We start from the raw sequence: 26,926 nt of genomic DNA, 5'->3' as shown, positions 1-26,926 counted from the left end.
TATATACTATTCCCTATTAGTATCTATTCCCAAAAGCATGGCTTCCTTAAGCTTCATACTCAATAGTTAAGCTAATAAAATATTTCAGAGATGAGATGTCAGGTTGCTTTAAAACTTACCTTTTTCTTAGTTGACATTTCTTTTAAACAACAACAGTACAAAACCACTGCAGGTATGTAAATCAGCAAATCAGCAATTAACACTAAAAAAAGAGACACAAGCAAATTATTTTAATTGTGAGACCATCAGGAGCTATAATGATGTATTTATCGTCTCCCTTCCTCCATCCTTGAGTGTGAATTCTATTAACCCACAGTTCCTACCCACTCTGGACAAGTCCCTCACATGTGAGCCCTTTCCATTCCCTTTACCTTTGTCATTTTTTTTAAATTCCTCACCTGAGGAGAAAGAAACATCAATCGGCTACCTCTCCTATGCCCCAACTGGGACTGAACCCACAACTTAGGTATGTGCCCTGACCAGGAATCGAACCAAGGTATGTTAAGAGAATATAACCTCTTAACCTTTTGGTGTATGAGACAACACTCCAATCAACTGAGCCACACTGACCAGGACCTCTGCCAAATTTCAATTAATACGGTACTACACTCTTTTAATTTTCTCTAAAATATTCACACATTGAATCAATTAGGTGTATCCAAAATTAATTCTCTCTTGGCTTTGACTTGAACTTAAAAATTAAGAATACTCAATGCCCTAGCCCCGTGGTTGGCAAACCGCGGCTCGCGAGCCACATGCGGCTCTTTGGCCCCTTGAGTGTGGCTCTTCCACAAAATACCACATGTGGGTGCACACGTACAGTGCGATTGAAGCTTCGTGGCCCATGCGCAGAAGTCAGTATTTTGTGGAAGAGCCACACTCAAGGGGCCAAAGAGCCGCATGTGGCTCGCAGCCTCGGTTTGCTGAGCCCCAGTTTGCCGACCACTGCCCTAGCCAGTTTGGCTCAGTGGATAGAGTGTCAGCCTGCAGACTGAAGGGTCCCGGGTTTAATTCCCCTCAAGGGCACCTGCCTGGGTTGCGAGCTAGATCCCCAGTAGGGGGCATGCAGGAGGCAGCCAATCAATGTCTCCCTCTCATCATTGATGTTTCTATCTCTCCCTCCCCCTTCCTCTCTGAAATCAATAAAAGTATATATTTTTTTAAAAATTAAGAATACTCAAAGCAAGCAGAGACAACCTTGGTTTTTTGTGTGTTTTTTTTGTTTTGTTTTGTTTTTTTAGTGCTGTCAGCGCAATCGGTAGGCCCCACAGGAGAACGGAGCCTTCCTGGGGAGGGATGTGCGCTTTTTCGTGTGACCCCAGGCAATGCCAGGGCACCTTACAGCAAAGGCCCCTGGAGTAAGGCTGAGGGAGGACAACCTTGTTTTTTTGTTTTGTCTTGTTTTGTTTTACTATCTGTATATTCCAAATTTTCTCCTGTGAAGAATACCTCAAATGTGGCAATCAATGCATAGGAGAATCTTTTTAGAATATTAATTAAAAATACATTAACTTTAGCCCTAGAGTAGACGGTTTTGTTCAGTGGATAGAGCGTCGGCCTGTGGACTGAAGGGTCCCCGGTTCGATTCCACTCAGGGGCACGTACCTTGGTTGCAGGTTCCCCGGCCCTGGTTGGGGTGCATGCAGGAGGCAACCAATCGATGTGTCTCTGTCACATTGATGTTTCTCTCTGTCTCTTCCTTTCCCTTCCACTTTCTCTAAAAATCAATGGAAAAATATCCTCAGGTGAGGATTAATTAAAAAGAAAAATACATAAACCTTTACTAATTCATGCATATAAAGAACTTGAGAGCCCCAGGTGAAAAGGAAAGTAAAAAAAGTTTTTAACATAAAGCAACTCATAATTCTGAATATCCAATCCTTTTAGAACAAAGAAAAACAAATACTGTACATTAAGTTCTTCAACAGTACAACAAAGCCATCCAAAAAGCCTATTTTTTCTTGCACTACACTAAATACAGTGTCCAGAATAAGGTAAATGACAGAAAACTGTCAGTGTTAGTTGTGTGTAATCTATTTTCTGCTCCAGATGCCACATTTAAGATGACACTGACAGACTGAAACATATTCCAAGTAGCACAACCAGGGGTCTCAAGACCGTAATCGCATTCAGCAAACGGGTCATCTAAGAAATAACTAAAGGATCTGAGGATGTCGAACCTCCTCAGGGAAAAGGTGACTTCAAATGTCTTTAGGGCATTAAGTATATAAAGGACCAGTCCTGTTCTATGTAGCCCAAGCATATCAAACGTAAAGGCTAACACAGGCTAAATAAACAAGGCATGTGGCCCATGGGCCATGAGTTTGACATGCTTGATGCAGCCCAAGGAAATGGAACCTAAAATATCAAGTGGAAGTTCAATAGAAGTTCAATAGAAGAAGGGCATTTTCAATGATTGGGGCTCTCTGAAAACAAAATAGTCTCTAAAGCAGGGGTGGGCAAACTTTTTGACTCGAGGGCCACAATGGGTTCTTAAACTGGACCAGAGGGCCGGAACAAAAGCATGGACGGAGTGTTTGTGTGAACTAATATAAATTCAAAGTAAACATCATTACATAAAAGGGTACGGTCTTTTTTTTTTTTTTAGTTTTATTCATTTCAAACGGGCCACCTGCGGGCCGTAGTTTGCCCACGGCTGCTCTAAAGAGAGTGAGTTCCCTGCAGGCATAGGTATTGGTTCAGACGCTAAATAGTCATGTGGTGAATGTGTAGTTCAGAGGGGACTAAAGCATTGTGGAGAAAGGGGAATGGTGTGGGAAAGGAAAAGACAGGCAAAACAGATATCTCTTGGGCCTGAGATTCCATGCCTGGATGAACAGTAAAGAGAACTCCACCAAATTTAGACTAATTGAGGAAAAGGTCCAGGCTAGCATCCTATATAATAAAAGCCTAATATGCTAAGGGTCTGGTCGTCCAGTCGTCCATTCAACCAATCAAAGCATAATATGCTAATGATATGCTAAGGCCACTCAACCGCTCGCTATGACGTGCACTGACCACCAGGCTGCAGACACTCCAACTGGTAGGTTAGCTTGCCGATGGGGTCTGGATGATCAGAACTTAGCGATGGGCCGGATACGCCCTGGAGCCCTCCCGTGGTCCCTCCCTGGCTGGCCAACCTCCCACGTCCCTCCCTGGCCTTGATTGTGCACTGGTGGGGTCCATCAGCCTGGCCTGCACCATCTCGCAATCCAGGACCCCTCGGGGGACATCGGAGAGCCTGTTTTGGCTCAATCCCACTCAACGCAGGAGCTGCCCCCTAGTGGTCAGTGCACTCCCACAGGGGGAGCGCTGCTTAGCAAGAAGCCGGGCTCATGGTTGGTGAGTGCAGCAGCAATGGCAGGAACCTCTCCCACCTCCGCAGCAGCACTAAGGATGTCCAGGGAGCAGGCCTAAGCCATCAGTCAGACATCCCCCGAGAGCTCCTGGACTGGGAGAGGACGCAGGCCGGGCTGAGGGACCCCCTGCCCGAGTGCACGAGTTTCATGCACTGGGCCTCTAGTTAAAGTATAAATCGTGTAAAGCTTTTAGAACAGCACACAATAAATGCTCAACAAACATTTGTTGAGTGGATTAATTTAGCAACAATGGACAGCAACACAATGAATGAGATATGACTGTAAAGTTTACTTTAAGAAAAAGTCTAAAGGGATTTGGAATTAGGATGTTAACGCAACAACCTAAACAACTAAAAATTCAATTTATAGTTAGCAGACCTAAAGTGAGCTATTAATCTCACTTAACCTGTGCCTCAGTTTCTTCACCTTAAAATAAGTATAATAATAGTATTTACCTCATTGGGTATTCAAATTATTAAGTAGAATAATCAATGTTAAGCTCCCAGAATTATTCCTTTCTACTCTTTTCTCTTTTAGCTCACAAATATATTTTGAAATCTACATATATATGCATATGTATAGTTGTACACTTTTAAAAGTAAGTAGGAATAATAACAGAACCTTTGACCAGTTAAAAAAATGTTTGAAAGTCAAATTTTGCACTCAATACCTATTGTTCTTTTACCTGTTGCACGCATGAAGAGCTTGTGTGCCTGACTCTCATATCCACGTGAGGTATGGAGAGCAATCCAGTCTGGATTTACAACCTTTGCCCTGCAAATCAAAGCATATATATATATATATATGCACTTCATTCCCCATCATTTTTAGCAATAAGGATATCTGAGGACATATGAATCTATTTTGAGAAGTGGCCACTGCTCTTATAAAGTGATCAAGTCAAGGCTGATATGTGAGTCTTTTTATTTAATCATGTGAAATGGACTTAAGCTAAAAAACAGAGTCTGCCTTGCTTATCTCCCAATGAAACCTTGTAACATGGGTAAGAACCCTACCTTGGCAATTCTTCCAGTGTAAAAACAATCTGATGTGTGACATTTCACTTATTAAGCACATCTATAATAATAAAAGTATAATATGCTAATTAGACTGGACAGCCGAACGACCTTCCGAACTCATTCCGGACATCATTCCAGACGAAGCCACGGCAGTAGGGGCAGAGGCAGAGGTGGTTAGGGGTGATCAGGCAGGCAGGGGAGTGGTTAGAGGTGATCAGGCAGGCAGGCGAGCAGTTAGGGACAATCATGCAGGCAGGCAGAGTGGTTAGGGGTGATCAAGCAGGTAGGCAAGTGGTTAGGGGTGATCAGGCAGGGAGGCGAGTGGTTAGGAGCAATGAGGCAGGCAGGCAAGTGGTTAGGGGTGATCAGGCAGGGAGGCAAGTGGTTAGGAGCAATGAGGCAGGCAGGCAGAGTGGTTAGGGGCGATCAGGCAGGCAGGCAGGCAGGCAGTTAGGAGCAGAGGTCCCAGATTGCGAGAGGGATGTCCCCCGAGGGGTCCCTGATTGTGAGAGGGTGCAGGCCGGGCTGAGGGACCTCTCCCTTTCCCCCTCCCCTGCACAAATTGTGTGCACCAGGTCTCTAATATTTTATAAAGAACAATATGCTAGTATTGACCAGAGGATCATCCTATATAATAAAAGGGTAATATGCAAATTGACCCTAACAGCAGAACAACTGGGAATGACTGGTCACTATGACACACACTGACCACCAGGGGGCAGACACTCAATGCAGGAGCTGCCCCCTGGTGGTCAGTGCACTCCCACAGGGAGAGCTCTGCTTAGCCACAAGCCAGGCTGACGGCTGCCAGCATGGCAGAGGTGGCGGGAGCCTCTCCCGCCTCCTGAGCAGCGCTAAGGATGTCCGACTGCAGCTTAGGCCTGCTCCCTGCTAGCAAGTGGACATCCCCCAAGGGCTCCCGGGCTGCCAGAGGGATATCTGATTGCCAGCTTAGGCCCAATCCCCCAGGAAGCAGGCCTAAGACAGCAGGTGGACATTCTCCAAGGGGTCCCAGACTGCGAAAGTTGCACAGGCCAGGCTGAGGAACCCCTCCTAGGGCACAAATTTTTGTGCACCGGGCCTCTAGTCCTATATAATAAAAGGCTAATATGCAAATTGACAGAATGGTGGAATAACTGATCGCTATGACACCACGCACTGACCACCAGGGGGCAGACACTCAATGCAGGAGCTGCCCCCTGGTGGTCACTGCGCTCCCACAGGGGGATCACTGCTCAGCCAGAAGCCAGGCTCACGTCTGGCAAGCACAGCAACGGTGGCGGGAGCCTCTCCCGCCTCCATGACAGCACTAAGGATGTCCGACTGATGGCATCCCCCATCAGTTGGACATCCCCTGAGGGCTCCCGGACTGCGAGAGGGCACAGGCTGGGCTGAGGGACTTCCCGCAACCCTGAGTGCATGAATTTCGTGCACTGGGCCTCTAGTGTTTTATAATTTATAATCTTTTCAGTTATCATAACAATCAGCTATAATAAATATCTATTAATCACAAATCATTACATAAAACTAAACATAATGGTTAAAGATAAATTAATTTTCAATTATATTACATTACCCTGAACACTGCAAAATATAATTGATTATCATGTAGTTTTGGAACTCGTTTTTAATCCAGGAAACTAATTTTTACAAAATAGGAAATAGTAAAACAAATAATTTGAAATTTGGAAGATACTGTGAAATTCCTCAAATTTCTGCTGACACACTTCAAGTGTGAAATGGAATAGCACTACAGAGTAGAACTGGGTCTCCACCAAACAGAAGTTCCTAATCTTCAACAAACCACTCATTTCCAATCCTGATCTTAAATAACAAGTGAAGCACTAAAGTAATTCTAGTTTCTAACTTGACAGATTAGTCAGATACCATATTTTTTATATACTTCAGGCCATTCCAGAAAAAAAGCTTTCCTATGCACAACTCACCATATTAGACATATTTCTCAGTTGTCCATGCATAATTGGTAACAACTCCACTTCAAAACAAAGCTAAATTTCACCTTTCTTTCTAGCCTGTCCTCCAAAGGAATTATAAAAATGTTCAAAGTGATAGTTAACTTTCTTACAACCTGACTGTAAAGAAAGGTATAGTGCTTTCTTTACAAACATAATACAATAGTAGCTACAATCTCTCCTCTATTCAACAAAGCCCGATCCTACTGTTTCTACTAAATCTGCTAAGGACATAAATATTTAGTTACATTAAGGAAGAAAAACTTACACATATGCACATAAAAGACTATGATAAGCTGTAAGAGGTGGATAATCCAATCCCCAATATAGTAAATTGTTATCACTGCTGTTAAAATACCTAAAAAAAAAAGAAAAAGCATCTATTAATAATATTCAGAACATAGATTATATTTAACATCTTGTCTCATTTAATTTAATTAAAATGAAAAGATATGTCAGATAAGTTAAAACATTTTTATCTAATCTTTCTTGTCTTTTACCCTTCTAAAAAATGTTGTGAACTTACAATTAAAAGTTATTGAGTAGCATGACTAAATAATTTATTGTCTAAACCAACAACTCTTGAAAGTGAAAGAATAAGCTATTCATATTAAGCAAGAACAACAGATGCAAACCAAGACTGTCCTAGACAAACCAAAACTTAGTATCACTCACTATTAGTAGACTTAATCGATGACTAACACTTGTATAAAAGAAAATATGCACACACAAAAAGACAAATTGCTTCTTAGAGTCTAACAAAATAAAGAAACAATATAAAGTCACAATGTTAAAAAGTAATAAATCAATATCAAAGAACACATACAGATATGGTTTATGGGAAGAGAAATACTTCGTGAAACAGACAGAAAACTTTGAAAACAAATCAAGATGTAACTGGAGCCTATGTGTTACAAGATTCTATAAATTAAGGAAGAAAACTAGATCTAGCATTCATAAACCAATAGGCTCCTTCAATTGGCCAGAATGGGAAGAAACTATATACAATTACTATGACTCAAGAAATGAAAATGAAATTTACATAAAACAGGTTTCTGTTATATCCTTTATAATGAGGCAACTTCTTCCATCCAACTTATTTCCTCAATCATAAGAATTTACAATTATGTACCAAACTATATAAATAACCATCATTCATAAGCCTGTTTCAAATGGGTAACAATTTCTCAGCATCACAATCTCTTACTTTGGGATTTTAAACAAATTTAAGTTAGCATTCATCATGATCCCAAGCCTGTTAATGTTCATTCTCTTAATGTCAGTCACATAAAATGTAGGTTTGAATGGAGTGACCTGGGATAATAAAATAGTCAAAGTGTGCTAGACAGCCAAGAGATGTGCGTAAAGTACTATCGTGTGGTACTGGCTGGGGTGGGTGTCCACTCTAGCAGCAACATCCCCGTGAATAATCCTGGATCCTGGATCTGGGCTGGGACCTGAAACCAAAAGGCAGTGAATCCAAGGATTTCCACGTTAGTTGGAGCCACTGTTGACAGCATGAATCTGGGACACTAGGCCAGCCAACAGTGGGGACCAGAGGACCTACTTCTCTAAACAGGGTTAACTGAAGACAGGCACAATAACACAATTGTGCTATTTCCAAATTCATGTCACTACAGGGCATATTAACAAAGTTTTATTATATCTACCTCATAAAGTTGTCAAAGGACTGAGTTAAACATGTAAAGCTGTTAGGTCACTACCTGACACCAAGTGAGTGCAAAATAGTTCTAATTGGTTATTAGCCCAAAACTATTGGATGGTCCGGCTGATGTGGCTCAGTGGTTGAGCATCAACCTATGAACCAGGAGGTCACAGTACGATTCCTGGTCAGAGCACATGCCCGGGTTTCGGGCTCGATCCCCAGTAGGGGGTGTGCAGATGGCAACCAATCTACAATTCTCTCTCATCACTGAATCTCTCTCTTCCTCTCCCTTTCTCTCTGAAATCAATCAATCAATATATTTATTTACTTAAAAAAACTATTAGATGGACAGAGCAATGGAAAATCATCAAGAATTTAAGAGTCACATTTTGACAACCACAGTTTGATTTGGTTTTCAGCTTCTTAGAAGTCAAAAGCTGGTTTTCATTTACTTAAACCTTGAGATCCACTGGAGATAGGTAAAAGAGGTGCTATAAGCATACAAAGATATATACTAATATTATACACTGAGTGGCCAGATTATTATGACCGGCCAGATTATTATGACCACCCCATCAGTACAATGAAGTGAATTAGTTATGCAAATAATAATAATAATAAAAAAAACCTTGAGAGTATTTGCTTAGGAAGTTTTCAATATTCAGTATTTTTGGAAGTGTCAATGAAGTACTGACGGGGTGGTCAAAATAATCTGGCCAGTCATAATAATCTGGCCACTCAGTATATATGATTAATAGTAAAAATGATTAACAGATATACTCTAACTGGTTGGACTAGAAAGAAAGAAAGATAGCATTAACAATGGTGCTCCCTAGTCTTATGGAAATGCACAAATAAGAAAAGAGAAATTCATGGAAAAGAAACTTAAAAGTGTTTTAAGTACCCTGGCCAGTGTGGCTCAGTGGAGCATTGTCCAGTAAAACAGAAGGAATTCCCCATAAGGACACATGTCCAGGTTGAGGGTTCGGATTACTGGTTGGGGCCTGCATGGGAGGCAGCTGATCAGTGTTTCTCTCCAACATTGACGTTTCTCTCCCCCTCTCCCTTTCCCTCTCCCCTCTCTTCTCCCTCTCTTTTTCTTTCTCTCTCTCTCTCTCATCAATAAAATGAATAAAATTTAAAAAATTTCAAACAACGTGCTCAGGCTAGGTGGACTCTTCCCCTAGTCCCGTGGTCGGCAAACTGTGGCTCGCGAGCCACATGCAGCTCTTTGGCCCCTTGAGTGTGGCTCTTCCTAAGCCTTAGGAGTACCCTAATTAAGTTAATAACAATGTACCTACCTATATAGTTTAAGTTTAAAAAATTTGGCTCTCAAAAGAAATTTCAATCGTTGTACTGTTGATATTTGGCTCTGTTGACTAATGAGTTTGCCGACCACTGCCAGGTGTAAAGCATGCCTGCTCAGAGCCGGGTGTATCTTTTTACTAATGATTGTTTTAAGGGTGGGAAAGATTTTGCTCCTCAACAAAAAGAGAGGTAAAAAGGAGGTATTGCTATAAAGCAGTGATGGCAAACCTATGACACGCGTGTCAGAAGTAACTCGCGAACTCATTTTTTTGGTTGATTTTTCTTTGTTAAAAGGCATTTAAATATATAAAATAAGTATCAAAAATATAAATCTTTGTTTTACTATGGTTGCAAATATCAAAAAATTTCTATATGTGACACAGCACCAAAGTTAAGTTAGGGTTTTTCAAAATGCTGACACGCCGAGCTCAAAAGGTTCGCCATCACTGCTATAAAGTAACAATGATTGTAGCCCTGGCTAACATCTACTGACCAGGGTGTGAAAAGTCAACGTGCCAAGAAAAAAGAACAGGGAAAAAAAGAAAATGCCCAAGTCCTATCACTGAGCCACTTCAACAGCCCTGCAAAGACCTGCTTCTTGAGATAATTATTCTCTTTCTTATATGTTCCTAACAAAAACTTGGCAAGACCTCCTCCAGAGGAAATATTTTTAGCCCATAAACTAACACAGTTTATGTTTAGAGGAGCTTCTAAGACACAGACTGCTCTATCATCAAAGTTCTAGCTCAGTACCATATTCATTCTGGTAACTGAGTACAGAGTATGATATTTCAAAATGGGCCTACAGTAAGCAAGGCAATATATGTGACATCAGTACACAGGAAGATGAGGATGCTCAAACTAAAAAAAAAAAAAAATATATATATATATATATATATATTATATATAGTAGCATGATTTTCCTTTTAAATAGCTCCAAAGAATCTAATTTAAATATCTTTAAATAATATAATCAAGTTAAAATTGCCCATACCATTGTTTGATTGGTAAATTAAAAGTGATTTCTTGCCAGTGTCTCTGAGCTTCATAATCACCAAACATAGGGGGTTTTCCAGCACCTAAGATGAAAAGTAAAAAGAGCAAAACAACAATATACTTTAGTACATCAGAGATTTTTATTTCCTTATGCAAAATTTCTAAATTATAGAGGCAGTGTAGGTGGAGGAAAAGAATACAAGTTACCAAAAGAGTCAGCCAGATAAGGTCTGAATCCTAGCACTGCTAGCACACTGAGTGACTGTGTGACCGCAGGCAAATTCCTTAACCTCCCTAACCTCAGCATACAGGATCAACACTACCTACCTAGAGGGCCATTGGAATAAAGAAGACAACAGATAGAAAATGCACCGGATAGCACCTGGCACACAGTAAACATTCAATAAATACTGTTAACATTAGCTATTAATGTTAATTAGTTATTAATTAACTCATAATACTAATTATAATATATCCAAGTTTATTTTTATTTCATGAGACTATCACATATTGTCTAATAAGTATCATTAAAAAATAATAATAATAAATATCTGTATCTGAAAGAGAGTTTTTATAAACTAAATATAAATAACTTAAGGGTAAGTATAGAACCAAGAACAGATATAGATTACAAAGACATTAGTTAGGTCAAAGCTTTGCTGTCAGATGAGTTACATAGAAACTGGTGCTTTATAGCTTGTTTTTTAATTTCAAAATTGCAAATAGAGTGATAGTGGATCTTTAATAACTAACAGTTGATAGTGCCTACTACATGCCAATACAACAGTGAACTAAGTATTGTTATCACCCCCACTTTACAGCTGGAAAAACAGCGGTGATGAAACAGCAGCAATGGTCACCCCGGTATTCAGTAGCAGAGTCTGGATCTGAACTCAGGAAGACTGGCTCCATAATCCAGGCTCTTAGCTCCTACTCTGCTAAGTAGGTTATTAACCTTAAATCATTTAAAATGACATAAAGAGCCCAGCCAGCATGGCTCAGTGGTTTAGCATCGACCTATGAACCAGGAGGTCATGGTTGGATATGCCCGGGTTGCAGGCTCGATCCCCAGTGTGGGGCGTGCAGGAGGCAGCCAATCAATAATTCTCTCTCATCATTGATGTTTCTATCTCTCTCTCCCTCTCCCTTCCTCTCTGAAATCAATTAAAAAACAAATAAATAAATAAATAAATAAAATGACATATAGTTCCACTTAGTAAATAGTAAACACACACAATTTAACTAGCAGTTGACCATAAAATTGTGACAAGGCCCAAAGAGATATAGTCTAGTCAGAGGTTTTTTTTAATCAGTAAGTGAAAATCAAATACAGTCATTAATCCCTAGGGAAGGTGTGCCTTGTTGGAGAATGATATATTATTGCTCTCTGAAATCCCACCCAGATTTTGTCCAGCTTTGAAACACTACATTAAGTAGAATTTTCTGCATCTAATGGCTATATTATAACAATACTCTTTAAATGCTAGTATCTCTACCCAAGGAGAGATTCCACTATGAGATAATCATGGGAAAGGCAGATTAACATCTCCAAAGCATATGCGTTGAGTGACTGTCACAAGGACCCGCAGTACAGACACATGTACGTACGTACACACACATACACACACACGCGTGCACCTCTGTCTCTCAGAAAGTACTGTATCTTGTCCATTTTTGTAGTCTCAAAAGATCTGAGTTTCTGCCCTAGCTGGTTTTGCTCAGTGGATAGAGCATTGGCCTGCAGACTAAAAGGTCCTAGGTTCGATTCCAATCAAGGGCACGTAACCTCAGTTGCAGATAGGACCCAAGTGGAAGGCAACCTATCACATCAATGTTTCTCTCTCCCTCCCTCCCTTCCACACTCTCTAAAAATCAATGGAAAAATATCCTCTGGTGAGGATTAATTTTAAAAAAATAAGATTTCAGTTCCTGCCCTAGCTGGTTTTGCTCAGTGGATAGAGCATTAGCCTTCGGACTGAAGGGTCCCAGGTTCGATTCCGGTCAAGGGCACATGCCTGGGTTGCGGGCTCGATCCCTATTAGGGGACGTGCAGAAGGCAGCCAATCAATGATTCTCTCTCATCATTGATGTTTCTATCTCTCTCCCTCTCCTTTCCTCTCTGAAATCAATAAAAATATATTTATTTTAAAAAAAGATTTCAGTTCCTGATTTTCCACTTACTCGATGTGCAACATTAAGCAATTTGTGATGGCAGACCAATTAATCATGCCTCGGCTGCTTTGCCCATATATTGGTTCTTGCCCAAAAACATCTTTAAGTTACTGTCTGACACTGAAATTCTAAGCCTCTGTTCGTGCTGCCTACCCCCTACTCATACATCAACTTATATCCAATCTTTAAAAATCATCTTAAGTTCCAAATTCTCCATGAACTCTTCCCTTATAAATTAAAAACATATTGATCATTAATTATTGCCTTCTCAATACTTACATTTTCAGTATCATATGACTATACTATTTCCTAATTGCTACCCAAATAAGAATTTTAATTTGTATGATTTTCTAGAGTTCAAAGGAAATATACTGGTAGGCAGATAGCACATACTTTCATTAAAAACTGCCTCAATCAACTGAGGGGGAGAATAACATACACTTTTTTAAAGGGTAAAATAATTCCCCATTGAATTAATTTTTTGCTGGTGTATTTTATAGAAGTGAGTGTGTTCTGTTTTTCAGAAACACAGCCATTGTCTATAGGGGAAAAGAGTTGATTTTTTTGTTTGTTTTGTTTTTATTTGCTTATTTGTGGTCCACCGGGATAGTAAAAGTCAGAGAGAATCTAAAGGAATTTCTTATACCTGAAAAAAATCCGGCTTTCTAGATTTTCTGAAATTGCTCTAGTCTAGACTGTGGTCAATGTGGAAAAATTTATTACCATTCTCTAATAAATAGAAGAATGGATAATGACTCTCTTTAGGGTTGAGAAACAAGTTTCTATCCAGAGTCTGACCTATTTCAATAAATTCAGCTGACACTGGCTATGAAATTAGTACTTAAGTTTTTAAAACTGCTAAAGTGCCCTTAAAGCAACCCAAGAGGACAACCCAACTGTACCTATGGGAGCTCCACTTGGGAAGGGCAAAAAGGATTCCTTCCATTGTGATTAATTCCACAAATTCATTTACATGCGATTCAGAATTACATAAAGAAAACACACTAATGTATATTACAAAGCTTCAATTTTGTCTCATTCTTAGGAAAATGGGCTTAAGCACCACTTAAATATTCATTTTATAAACTGCTGAATCACTCAAAATAATTTTAGAATTAAAACAAAACACACAAGTAGTTTCTTTAAAAACAATACATACTACTTGCCTTTACATTGAAATTTTAAACATTCCAAGAGAAGAAAATTTGGCTAAAATTTTCCAGAATAAAATCCCCTTTTATATGTTCCTGGTGAGTAAAAAGAAACATTACAAATAGTAAGAGATAAGCTGAGAAAAACTAACCAACTAAACAGAGCACAGACATACTTCAACAATAATTAATATTTTGCAAACAAAATGATTCTTCATAACTTTCTCTTTCTAAACAGCCAATGGAGTTTGGAAAAAAGATTATTAAAATTAGTTCAAGTGCTGCTATTTGTTCTAAAGACATTGGTAACATTTTAGATCAAAGTATAGAGGAACTGTAAAACTCTACAAACAATATTAAAATCAGAATTTGTCTCCTCTCCAAGACTTGTTCAAAATCAACAAGCAAAAATAAATAAAAGCAACAAGCAATATTTATTCAATATGTTTGGGTCTATAAAAACTAATTATATAAGCAGCACTTATGTAAAGGGTATATTGTAAATATGTAAGGGGTATACATTTTTAAAAAAACTTAAATTACAACGTACATAAGAGTTTCCCTACCCAATACGTACATTTCCAAAAAAAGAAGTATAAACTAATACTAAGCTTCCCCATTCCTGTGTTTCCTAATTACAGTCTGAAAACAAGATAAACAATAAGCAAACTAAAATAAGCATGTTAAAAACAAATTATAACCCCCCCAAAAGTACTGTATTTAATAAAGGGGAAAAAAATCTTAGTACGATCACAGATGTCATACTTATTCATTAATTCTCCCAGCCTCCCATGATACAGAAGTTATTCACATGTGAATGCTAAAGGGACTGATTGGGCGCGAGCCTACGGCAGGCACAGTGGGACCGGGATGAGCAGGAACAGCAGGTAGGAGCTGCAGGCAGCGTTGGACTGCGGGTTTCAGCCCAATCCCTGCAGGGCACCCAGAGGGACCCCACCCGTGCACGAATTCATGCACCGGGCCTCTAGTATTCTTTATAATAAAGGGGAGAATCACCACCTACAAATATTCTAATGTGTAAGAACACTACTTTTCTTATATAGTAATCCAAAAGTAATCTTGTTCTATTGACTTTCTTGTGGGACAATTTAAGAGCATAGATGCTAAAATCTAGCAATATACCTTTTTAAAAAAATAAGGTTATATTAATTTCCCCCACTATCCAAAGGTAGAGCATTCCTATGAAAACTTTCATAAGCTGAAATGGTTTAAAGCGAAGCGTATCTATGCCCCACTTTCCAAAAGTTCATGTTACCCCACTTTCCTTTTATAAAAGACCTACATTAGTATGGTAAATACCTTTTTTGGTAAAGGCAAAAAAATCTTCAGATTTCTTTCAGATAGAGAATACAGGTGCTAATATGCAAATAGGGTTATTCTAGGAATGCAAGGTTGGTTCAATGCCAGACAGAACAAAAACATACTCAATCATGAATGGAAAGCATCCATTAAAATTAGGAACAAGATAAAGATGCCTGAATCACTACTCTATTCAATACTGGAATAAGGCCTTAGCAATAAAAAAATAAGATATTAAAAATATTAAGTAGTAGAAAGTAAGAAATAAAACTGGCATTAGTTCCAGATCATTTGAGTTTTTTTAAATAGAAAGATCCTTCAGATAAATTATTAGAATAATAAGAGTTTAGAAATCTGCCAAACATAAGAATTCAACCACATTTTATACTCCAACAACAAGCATTTAGAAAAGCAACTTTTAAAAAGATAGTATCTGCAATGGTGAGGAAAAAAATATATATGATACCTAGGAACACATCTAAGAAAGGGTGTGCAAGACATTTATTTATTTATCTGTTTATTTATTTGATTTTTAGAGAGAGAGGAGAAGGGTGAGGGAGAAAGACAGAAAGACACATTGATTTTTTGTTTCACTTATTTATGCATTCACTGGTTGCTTCTTATATGTGCCCTGACCGGAGATTGAACCTATAACCTTGCCATGCAGGGATGAGGTTCTAACAAACTGAGCTATCCGGCCAGGGCCAGGATGTATAAGACTCTTACAAAAAAAATTATAAAATTTTATTATTGAAAAGCATTAAAGAAGACTTAAATAAATGAAGAAACATACCATCTTAATGAATTAGAAGCCCCACTATGCTAATGATTGCCAAATCCCCCCTACATTAAACAAAAGTATTAAAGAATGTAATTCCAGTCAAAATCCCAACAGGGTTTTTCACTGGATTTGACAATCTGATTTTTAAAAAGATATATATGTGTATATTAGCTTTCTATTGCTGTATAACCATTAATACAAACTTAGAAGCTTAAAACAATATTCTTTTATAATTTCACAGTTCTGTAGGTCAGATGTCTGTGTGGACTTAACTCAGTTCTCTGCTCAGGGTCTCACGAGACCAAAATAATGCAACAACCAGTCTGGACTCTTATCTGAAGGGCGGGGAAAGAACCCACTTCCAAGCTCATTCGGGTTCTCAGCATCATTCAAATTCCTTTCAGTTACAGGTATGAAGTTCCCTCGCTGGCTGCCAGCTGGGGGCTCCTCTCTGCAACTTAGAGGTCCCGCATATTCCTTTTCACGTGACCCTCTCCACTGTCAAACCAGCAAGCGTCTAGTCCTTATGCTTTCAGTCTCTCTAGAGTTCCTTTCTGCCACTAGCTGGAGAAAATTCTCAAATTTTAAGGGCTCGTGTGATTACATTGTGCATGGCTAGATAATCCAATGCAGTCTCCCTATCATAAAGGCTACTATGTCATGTAAAAAACATAATCACTCCCAAGTGAGAACTCATCATGTCCACAGGTTCTGGGGATTAGGGCAGGATATCTTGGAAGAAGGGGGGCATTTTTAGGAAATCTGCCTATTATAATAAGAAAGAGCAAAGCCCAGAACAGTTAAGACCCTCCTAAAACAGAACTACCAGGAGGGAGGACAGGCCTCACAACATATCAAGACTTAATATAAAATTACAATAAGAAGACACCGCAGTATTGAAACAACCAATGGACCAAAATGGAGAAACAGACCCCATGCATGTATGAAAAACTAATATAGATCTGGTAATGCAGATTGCTGGGAAAGGATAGGCTAGTCAATGCATGAGCTGGAACAACTGATTATACATATGAAAAAAAATTTTAAACATTATACTCAAAATTCAATTCTAAGGAGATAGATAAGAAAGATAAATCTTAAAACTTTTTGTTTGTTTTTTAATATATTTTTATTGATTTCAGAGAGGAAGGGAGAGGCTCGAGAGAAACATCAATGATGAGAGAGAATCATTGGTTGGCTGCCTCCTGCATGACCCACACTGGGGATCGAGCCCGCAACCCGGGCATGTGACGTGACCTGGAATGGAACCGTGACCTCCTGGTACATAGGTCGACACTCAACCACTGAGCCACACTGGCCAGGCAAATCTTAAAACTTTTAGAAGAAAATTTTAGGAAAATATCTTTGTGATCTTCCTAGGAGTAGGGAAGGATTTCTTAAAGATACAAAAAAAGCAAAGCACAGATCGTTCAGTCTCTCTCTAATTCTCCCATCCTCTCTGAAATCAATAAAAAAATATTTTTTTTAAAAAAAGCACAAATCATAAAGGAAAAAGACTGATAAATTTCATTACCTTAAATCAAAAACTCCTGTACAGCAAAGGGAATATAGTCAATAATATTGTAACAACTATGTATGATATCAGGTGGGTACTACACTTATCAGGAAAATCACTTTGTAAGTTACATAAATGTCTGACCACTATGCTGTCCACCTGAAACTAATACAATATTGAATGTCAACTGTAATTGGAACATTTAAAAGTAAATAAATAGAAATTTCATTGAAAACCTAAAAAATAAAAAATAAAAAACTTCTGTTCATCAAAAGACATCTTAAAGTGTGAAAACATAAGCCATAAACTAGAAGATATTTGCAACTTGTACAAAGGTTAGCTTCCAGAATATAAAAACACATAAGGAAAAAAACAACAAAAATATAGGATATATACAAGAATAAAATCTAACAGAAATGTACAGATGACATAAGCAAATATCACAGAAAAGAAAACACAAAAGGCTAATAAACACAAAAATATACTCAATCTTTCAGAAATGAATTAAATTCAAATTAAATAAATTTAGCAATGAAGGAAATTCAAATTAAAACTACAATAAATATCATTTCATACACTGCAGCCTAGCAGAAATTCAAAAATTTAATGCTACCAAATGTGAAAGATGTGAAGTCACTGGAATCCTCCCACTTGGAAATTGCCTCAATATCAGAAAGGCTTAGAATGGATGACCTAGATCAAATTTGCTCTGGGAATTGGCATAATTATTTTCTAGTTCATCCCTTGCCCTTGCTTTGCTCTTCATCTAAGGTTAGGTGTGGGCTTAGAGAGAAACAGGACAAAAAGGACCTGCCTATTTTGGTTCTAGCCAAGAAAAAAGGAGTCCTGCAACTGGCCCAGACTAGTTCACTAGAAAGCTGCACTGGAGTATGAAGTTTGGAGCCTAACTCTGTGACCAGCTGAAGATGGATTTATGCGTTCTTGTGCCCCCACACAAATTCCACCTCTCAAAATTCACCTTTATTTACATGACTAAAATGTACCCAAATCCAACTCATCCTTCAAATCTGAACTCAATCATCATCTCCAAGAAGTCTTCTCTAATGCATCCTGAACATTTACCTCTGTTACCTTTGTACCTCACATAATTATCATGTTGTGTTGTGACCATTTATTTATCTACAAAAATGTGGGCCCTGTGAGTATTGGATATTCATCCTGTATTTCTAGAACTTAGCTAAGTGCCTGGAACATGAGAAGTGCTAAATAAATACTCACAGGGTTAAATTTAATCCCATCTCAATCTCCTGGTCCACACTCCATCAATTCTCCCTCCCTTTCTCTCACATCACTCCCAATCTTCTTCTCCACTCATCTCTTCCTTTCAATCTAATAGCATGCCTTCTCTACCCTAAAACAAATGAACAAACAATAAAAACCTCCATTGATAAAAGCCCCCTTGAAGTAATAGTTCATTTCTCTCTTCAAAGTCTAGTAAGGAGGTGGGCAAACTTTTTGACTCGAGGGCCACAATGGGTTCTTAAACTGGACCGGAGGGCCGGAACAAAAGCATGGATGGAGTGTTTGTGTGAACTAATATAAATTCAAAGTAAACATCATTACATAAAAGGGTACGGTCTTTTTTTTTTTTTTTAGTTTTATTCATTTCAAACGGGCCACGCCGCTTGCAGTCTCTAGTACATCAAAATTTCTCATTTTGTCATCTTCCAGTTAGAATACATTTTTGTTTTCTCAGGTCACAAAGTCCATGCCTCTATTTAGCTCTTATACAAATTCTTTTTATTAGAATTACATGATTAAAGGTATTTTCTTGACCACACCAATAAAACCTGAAATTCTTCTCTATCTCATTCAGGAAACTATAAACTATCACCAAAAATCAAATAAACAAACGAAAACTCTTCAAAGGAATATTTATCAATTTTTTAAACAGTAAAAATGTGTTACCTGAATAAGAATTAAGAGATACTGTCCACCGTACTGTTAATCCTATTAAGACCACAGTCGTCATCAAGTACCATTTCTCCATGTTTCTTCAAATGTAGGGAGGGAAAAAACGGGCCCAGTGCCAGAATACTTTTAACACGCTGTCAGTCACTTCTCTTCTTGATCAGAGAATGTTATCAATTCTTTGGAATTAGGAGTTGGAGAGGATTTTAAGTGATGCTTCGTTTCCAAACAAATACTGATTTTTTTTATGTCTATGAAGAAGTAGCCTGCAGGGGAGGAAAAAAGGATACCAAGATTTAGCTGAGCATAGTACCTGTAACAATGAACTCATTAAACCAAATAGGAAGATGAAGAATTGGGTGGTGGGGGTGAGGGCATGAAGGATAGGGGGTAGTTTTAAGTTCCTTATTCCTTAGCCCTCTAATTAGGAAATATACCTCAAAAGGTAGCTCTCCCTGTTAAATGGGACTCAATGCATCTAAAGATAAAGTAAGGATCTGCCCTTACAAGCAAATATTTCTGAGTGAAAAAAACAAGAGACATGTTGATAGAACATTGTTCTATCTAGAGCAGCGGTTCTCAACCTGTGGGTCGCGACCCCTTTGGGGCTCCAACGACCCTTTCACAGGGGTCGCTTAAGACCATCGGAAATCACATATATAATTACATATTGTTTTTGTGATTAATCACTATGCTTTAATTATGTTCAATTGTAACAATGAAATTGGGGGTCACCACAACCTGAGGAACTGTATTAAAGGGTCGCGGCATTAGGAAGGTTGAGAACCACTGGGCTAGGCTATGATGTTGGGTAGTTTAGGGTATTAAATGTATTTTCAACTTACAATATTTTCAACTTAACTTAGGATGGGTTCAACAATGAATGTAATCTCATCCCATAGGAGGAAGTCCTATATTTTTTTTAATATATTTTTATTGATTTCAGAAAGGAAGGTAGATGGAGAGAAACATCAGTGATGAGAATCATTGATCAGCTGTCTCCTGCACGCCCTCAACTGGGGATTGAGCCCGGAACTCGGGCATGTGCCCTTGACCAGAATCGAACCGCGACCCTTCAGTCCATAGCCCCACGCTCTATCCACTGAGCCAAACCGGCTAGGGCAGTCCTATATTTGCAGAATGGCGATCTTCACGTGTAAAATGGGGAGGTCCCTAGTTTTCCTGAGCCCTTAATGGTTAAAGATGTAAGACTCTTCTCCTTGAAGAGTAAAAAGGGTCCTTTATTACTTGCAAAATACAGCAACTTTCTAAACCATCCACTGGGCCAGGAAGTTGCCACGCTGGCGGCTGAGTTTTCGGTGCTGCTTTGCACTAAGAGCGCGTCTGGACTTACGAAAAGCCGGCCGTCCACTTCCCAAGGAGGAATTTGTTCCTTTCAGTCTGCAAGGTCCTTCCCCCAAGATGCACACAACACCCAGGGACTGCTGCTATTGCAGGTGAGCACGTCTTGCAAAAGGGACCCCTCCTGACGTCCCGGCCCCCCCCCCCCCCCCCCCGTCTTTCTCCAGCGGGCCAGACTCTCAGGACCACAGGAGCAGGGGGCCACGCCGCTCTAGCCAAGGGGTCCCACCACTGTCACCGCGTCCACACCCACCCACCCCCACGCCCAAGCGCGCCTGCAGGCTAGGCTGCGAGGCCTGGAAGCCCCCTTCTCAGTGAACAGAACCTGGGAGCCGGGTCGCCAGCTGCGCGCAGGTCCGTGCAGGATCGTGGCGCGGCGCGAGTCCCCAGCCCCTCCCCACCCGGCCGGATGGTGCAGAAGCCCAGGATCCCCGCCTTACCCCGCCGCCCCCCGCAGTTGAGATTCGCGCGTGCAGCAGGTTCCTAGAAGGCGCCTGCGCGCTCGCCCCCGTAGCGGAGTGCCCCTCCGGCTTCCGCCTGGGCCGGCTCGCCCCGCCCGTGCGCCCGGCGCGGGAGCGAGCCCGTCCAGCGCGAGGGGCGGGGCGGGGGAAGGCGCGCAGCGGAGGCGGGGTTAGGAGGCGGGGTTAGAGGCGGGGCTAGGAGGCGGAGCTAGGAGGCGTGGCACGCGCGGGAGGAGCCCGAGAGGCCTTCGGCCGGGATTACGCAGTGGGCAGGTGGAAAGCCCCTTGCTCTTCTTTCCTGGGATCCGGGCCAAGGCCTGAGCTGCTGCTTAGTCCACACATTCCTGCCAGGGGCGCGTCCTGGCTCGCTTCGCGGAGCGGAGAGCCCTTGGCTGGTTATCTCCGGCCAGTAGGTCTTCCTCTGGGCCTGTGTCCTCAAGAAATCAAAAAGCCACGCCGCTTGCCTGCGAAGAAGAATGTGTTAAGGCTAGGAAGGCACTTCATCTAAGAAACGTTACTCAACGTCCGACCATTTTCGAGAGCCAGTGGGTTATGCAGAAGAACAGCCCCGCCTTCCAGTAGCCACTGCACGTTCCCCATCAAGCGGCCTGGATCACCTTTTCCTGAACTGCCAAAAATAACTCCATCCCCTCCTCTGTTCGGAGAATGCTCTCATTCCTCTCTTCTGAATCTGGCCGTTCTGTATGAGCCCACCCCTCTCATTTGGAATCCGCAAGTATCAGCAAATGTCTGGCTATGGCTCTGTACTATGCAGGTCCGAGCAACTTTCTGGATCTTGGTTTCTTCATCCGTGAAATGAGTGAGTGGGGCTGGGTAAACTTCCTCATCTAAAATTGTATTCTATATTTAAAAGACCATCAGCACTGAAAATATGGATAAAAATGACCAAGTCCCTGCCCTAAAATATTTAATTCTTATTGGGAAGACATTTTCATAAAAGGATAGAAAGCAATAGAAGGGAGCACATGCTAAATGCAGATTATTGTATTTGCATTAAGCACGATCGGAGTTCAGAAAGGACTGTTCACTGTAAACTAAAAACTATCAGGAAATGCTCTCACTGGAGGAGTCGGCTGAGCGTTGAAGGAAAGCCTGGGCTTACATACGCCAAGAGGATGGGAATGGGACTATAGACAAAGGAAATTGGGGTTTTGCTATCCTTTGTGATAGGGAGTCCTGGAACCAGTTCCCTGTGTATACCAAGGGATAACTAAGTTGTGGAGGAGTCAAAAGTTATGTGCAGATTTTCAACTGTTGGGGGTTAGGTGCCCCTACCTCCAAAGTTGTTTAAAAGTCAACTCGATAGAATGTTCAGGCTTCTTGAACCGTGGAATCCTATCCCCACATCCCAACCTTACCTCCCACTTCCCATTCTACAGACTGGTCCATGAAACCCTGTTGGAAATGCTGGTTTGAAACATTGTGTAATTTCCCTAAGAAATACAGCAAATAAATGTCAGAACTATGATTAAACACAGATTTTAGCCATGTGGTAGGCAGTTAGACAGATATGCAGAGCAAGGATGATAGGACAGCTACAGAAGGTCACCAGGGTGCCTAGCAACAGACAGTTGTAGGGTGGGATCCCATCCCCAGGGTGACCTCTCCTCACTTAGAGATAATATGGAGGCCTCAGTTGTATTTCAGCTCTAGGCCCAGAAAAGCAGCAAAAACAGACGTTGCACGCCACAGCTGTGTGGACTAATGATCTCCTGCCCTGCTGTGAACCCATGAGTCAGTGGAGACCCAGACCCTGAAAGGACCCACTGGGAAAACTACTGAATATTCTATTGAGATCTTCCCCTGGAACCTCCCCTAAAGTCTCCACCCTTACAACCCTTAGGATTGAGAACCCAGCCTGCTCTCCTTCCAGAAGCACACCTTTCCCTTCCTCCTCCCCCTTCCCAACACATTCCCCCCGCCTCTTGTCACCTTTACCTTCCTCACTTGTAAGCTCCAAAGGTTCTTCCTTTGCCTCTATAACTTGTTTTCTTCTTCTATGAATTACTTCTTCAACCTCTGTGATTTTCTAAATAAATGTTCTCTTATAGTTTGAGTCTTGGCTCTGAATTCTTTCCTAGCCAGAACTCAAGTACCCAGGTTGCTGAACCCAGGTCCAGGCTATCCCACCAGTCTAACTTCCCTCCGCCCCAACAGTTACTTTCATTCATTTTTTTATGTCTATGTGAAACTCAGAAGTGCAGAAATTGCACAAAAAAGACAAAATGCTGACATAACAGTCGTTAGTATGACTGTGAATTTTGAAAATTAAGTTAATTATACAACAAAATTAAATGGAAACATAAATCTGTAAAAATCAGTAATAAAATGAAACAAAAGAACTTAAGTGTATATACAGTTGGTGGCTCACTACACAAAGAATAACTGTTCCAAGTGACTTTAAAACAGTAATTTGAGCCGAGGCCAGTTTGGCTCAGTGGATAGAGTGTCGGCCTGCGGACTGAAGGGTCCCGGGTTCGATTCCGGTCAAGGGCATGTACCTGGGTTGCGGGCACATCCCCAGTGGGAGATGTGCGGGAGGCAGCTGATCGATGTTTCTCTCTCATCGATGTTTCTGTCTCTCTATCTCTCTCCCTTCCTCTCTGTAAAGAATCAATAAACTATATTTTTTAAATAAATAAATAAATAAATAAATAAATAAAACAGTAATTTGATGGTAGAACCCTAATAGGAAAAAAATGATGTCAGCCTGGCCAAGTAGCTCCATTGGTTAGAGCATCATCCCCATACGCCACAGTTGTGGTTTTGATCCCAGTCAGAGCAAATACAAGAATTAACCAATGAAATATAAATAAGTAGAACAACAAATGGATGTTTCTGTCTCCAAAAAAAATCAGTAAATTTTTTTTAAAAATTTAAGTTTTCAAAAAAAGATTTGTTAAAAAATAGCCCTAGCTGGTTTGGCTCAGTGGATAGAGCGTCGGCCTGCGGATTCAAGGGTCCCAGGTTTGATTCCGGTCAAGGGCATGTACCTGGGTTGCGGGCACATCCCCAGTAGGGGGCATGCAAGAGGCAGCTGAATCGATGTTTCTCTCTCATCGATGTTTCTAACTCGCTGTCCCTCTCCCTCTCCCTTCCTCTCTGTAAAAAAATCAATAAAATATATTTTTTAAAAATAAATAAATAATTGTTAGAATCATGTTGTTGATATTAGGATTAGTGCTGTTCTAAGACTACTGTATGTGTAAAGTGGGATAAAGAAAATGAAGATTTATGTGATATTCAAATTTTATCATCCCTGGTTTTTTGATACCAGATTCTTGCTATGGAAAAAAATGAGTTAAAGGTTTAAGATAGAAAGAAATTAAGTGTCAGTATGAACTTATGATTTATTTTATTGAATTATTGAAAGGAAAGAAGTGGGGAGGACACAAGTGGAGGGAGGGAAAGAGAGAGGAAGGGGGGAAGGGAGAAAAGGAAGGAATAGAAAGAAAACAATTTCCTAGCTCTTTTTACTGAAAGAACTAAAAGCAAAGACCAACTTAATAACAATGAGCATCCTTCGCACACAGATTGTGGTCTTGAAATACTATTCCTATTAAAAGAAACCAGGCATCCTGGTAGAAATAGCTAATTACAGGTTTGGAAAAGAAAATAAATCTGTAATATTTTGTTATACCAGATAACAAGGAAACCTAAAGACTACTAGGGTCAATGTCAAGAAAGAAGGCCCAGGAGCGCCCTGGCCGGTTGCTCAGTGGTTAGAGCATCTGCCCGCGCTCCAAATGGTTCCAAGTTTGATTCCTGGTAAAGGGCATGTACCTAGGTTGCAGGTTTGATCCCCAACCCTGGTCAGGGCATGTGGGGGAGGCAACCATTTGATGTGTCTCTCTCACGTTGATTTCTCTCTCCCTCTCTCTCTAGAAATCAATGCGGAAAAATATCCTCAGATGAAGATTTTTTTTAAAGGAGGGAGGGGCTCAAAAAGAAAGAAGTCTTAAGAAACAACAGGAAAAAAAGGGGGGGGGGGGACTCAGGAGCCAACAAAGAGATTGCCGCTGGCCATAGATGGGACACATTGAGCATCAGTAAGCATAATAACTACAATGGGTTGAAACAATTTCAAATGTGAATTGCCTGTTGAATTGTCTCTTGAATTCTTTGTGAGCTCACAATGATACTTTTAAAAAAAAGAAAAAGGAGTAAAAACCACTCATTATTTTGAAATCTGGTAAATAAAGAAAAAGAATCAAGCGGTTATTTTGCCTTTGTTATATAAATTATTCCACCGTGTAGCCAAATATAGTTGATATGGGAAAGTTTCTCTCTTCAGAGCAGCTACCCTTCCCAATCCTCCTCACCCTTCCTCTTTCCCTTACCTTTACCGTCCCTCTCCTTTACAGACACACACAAACACAAATACGTGCTGGTCTGAGCACACATGCAGTCCCCCTTACTTCAAAGCACCAATAGCCTTATAGATGAGACAAATTGCTTTTGGGACTTCAGCAGGTAACCTCATATTTAAATGGGACCAAAGTGAAATCAACTGCGCTGTTATCTGCTGTTATCTAAACTGCATTGTTATTTGCTGTGAATAGAGGGATTTAAATTTCTTTATTGCTTAAAGGAAGCTAATCAAGTTACAAATTACCTATGGGTATATTCATTTATTTAACAAATATTTATTGAATAAACAGCCTGCCCTTAAGGAGTTTATAGACCAATATTATATATAGTCCAGGAGGATATAAATCATTGTTATTTTTACTGTTAGTTTCAGGTGCCACTTGGAATTATTTTTCTACAAATACAGATTTTTAAAACATATATATGTATATGAACTATATATATAAAAGGCTAATATGCTAAGTGTCTAACCGTCTGACTGGTTGCTATGATGCATACTGACCACCAGGAGGCAGACGCTCGATGCAGGAGCTGCTGAGCTGCAGTGACTTGGCAGCAGTGGTTCTTGGGTGAATCACCCTGAAACCAGAGAGGAGGGAGCCCGATTCTTTGTGGGATCTGGTGATTCCACCTTCGGCTATGGGTTATGTTGTTGCTGGGGCACTGTTAGCCCAAATCTGGTTTACTGTACACTTGTGTTTGCATTCCATACCCTGTACAACAGCAACTTTGCAGAGTGCCCTCTCGCACTCCAGAACCCCATGGGGGCAGATGTTGGAGAACCAGTTTCAACCCAATCCCCACAGGCCAGGCCGAGGGACCCCACCCACCGGAGGGATCCCGCTCATTCCGCAGATGCCCTTTGAGCCATGGCGACACCCCAGGTGCGGCCGGCTAGGGAGGTACCGTGGGAGGTTGGCTCCAGGGCGTGTCTGGCCCCTCTCCCCAGTCCCGCCCACCAACCACCTTCTAATTAATTTCCTTTCAATGTGCATGAATCCATGCACTGGGTCACTAGTATAGATATAAAAATAGTTTTGTTTATATGGACCATAAAAGAAATAATACATGGGGACTCTTCCCCCTCCCTACCTGGGAGTCCATTCAGTGGGACTCTTCCCCCTCCCTACCTGGGAGTCCATTCAGTGGGACTCTTCCCCCTCCCTATGTGGGAGTCTGTACTTGTTCTTCAATAAATCTCCACCTTTGCTATAAAAAAAAATAATAATAATACATGTTCCTGCAACATAGTTCAAACGGCGTTATTGTAACAGAATCTAGGAAACAATTCTAAGAACATACATTCATACTTTTATATCTTTATTTCTAGATGCAAATAAGACAGAAAATCTATATAATAAAAGCCTAAGCGACCATTAAGGTGGAATGACCAGAATGACCGGTCGCTATGATGCACACTGACCACCAGGGGGCAGACGCTCAATGCAGGAGCTGCCCCCTCGTGGTCAGTGCACTCCCACAGGGGGAACGCCGCTCAGCCAGAAGCCAGGCTCACTG

The 26,926-nt window shown here is 40.6% G+C and overlaps 1 protein-coding gene and 1 non-coding gene across 2 annotated transcripts in view; both read right to left on the bottom strand.

Annotated features, from left to right (window-relative positions):
• ALG6 (ALG6 alpha-1,3-glucosyltransferase) overlaps positions 1 to 21,071 on the bottom strand; it is a 41,355-nt gene extending 20,284 nt beyond the window's left edge. The window contains exons 1-6 of the mRNA XM_070405272.1: positions 20,996 to 21,071; positions 19,191 to 19,459; positions 10,320 to 10,404; positions 6,620 to 6,709; positions 4,045 to 4,133; positions 120 to 202 (exon numbers count right to left, since the gene is read on the bottom strand). Coding sequence (XP_070261373.1) covers positions 120 to 202; positions 4,045 to 4,133; positions 6,620 to 6,709; positions 10,320 to 10,404; positions 19,191 to 19,272 — 429 coding nt within the window. The 5' untranslated portion in view covers positions 19,273 to 19,459; positions 20,996 to 21,071. The remainder of the gene's footprint in view (positions 1 to 119; positions 203 to 4,044; positions 4,134 to 6,619; positions 6,710 to 10,319; positions 10,405 to 19,190; positions 19,460 to 20,995) is intronic.
• LOC139004752 (small nucleolar RNA SNORA49) lies at positions 1,243 to 1,373 on the bottom strand. Its single transcript, XR_011470570.1, has one exon. It is a non-coding gene; the product is annotated as a small nucleolar RNA SNORA49 (small nucleolar RNA).
• Positions 21,072 to 26,926: the final 5,855 nt, after the last annotated feature.

Source organism: Myotis yumanensis, unplaced genomic scaffold (genome assembly GCF_028538775.1).
Source record: "Myotis yumanensis isolate MYYU_CA2020_CCGP unplaced genomic scaffold, mMyoYum1.0.hap1 SCAF_2, whole genome shotgun sequence".
NCBI lineage: Eukaryota > Metazoa > Chordata > Mammalia > Chiroptera > Vespertilionidae > Myotis > Myotis yumanensis.
This window is presented reverse-complemented; position numbering and strand designations above follow the sequence as displayed.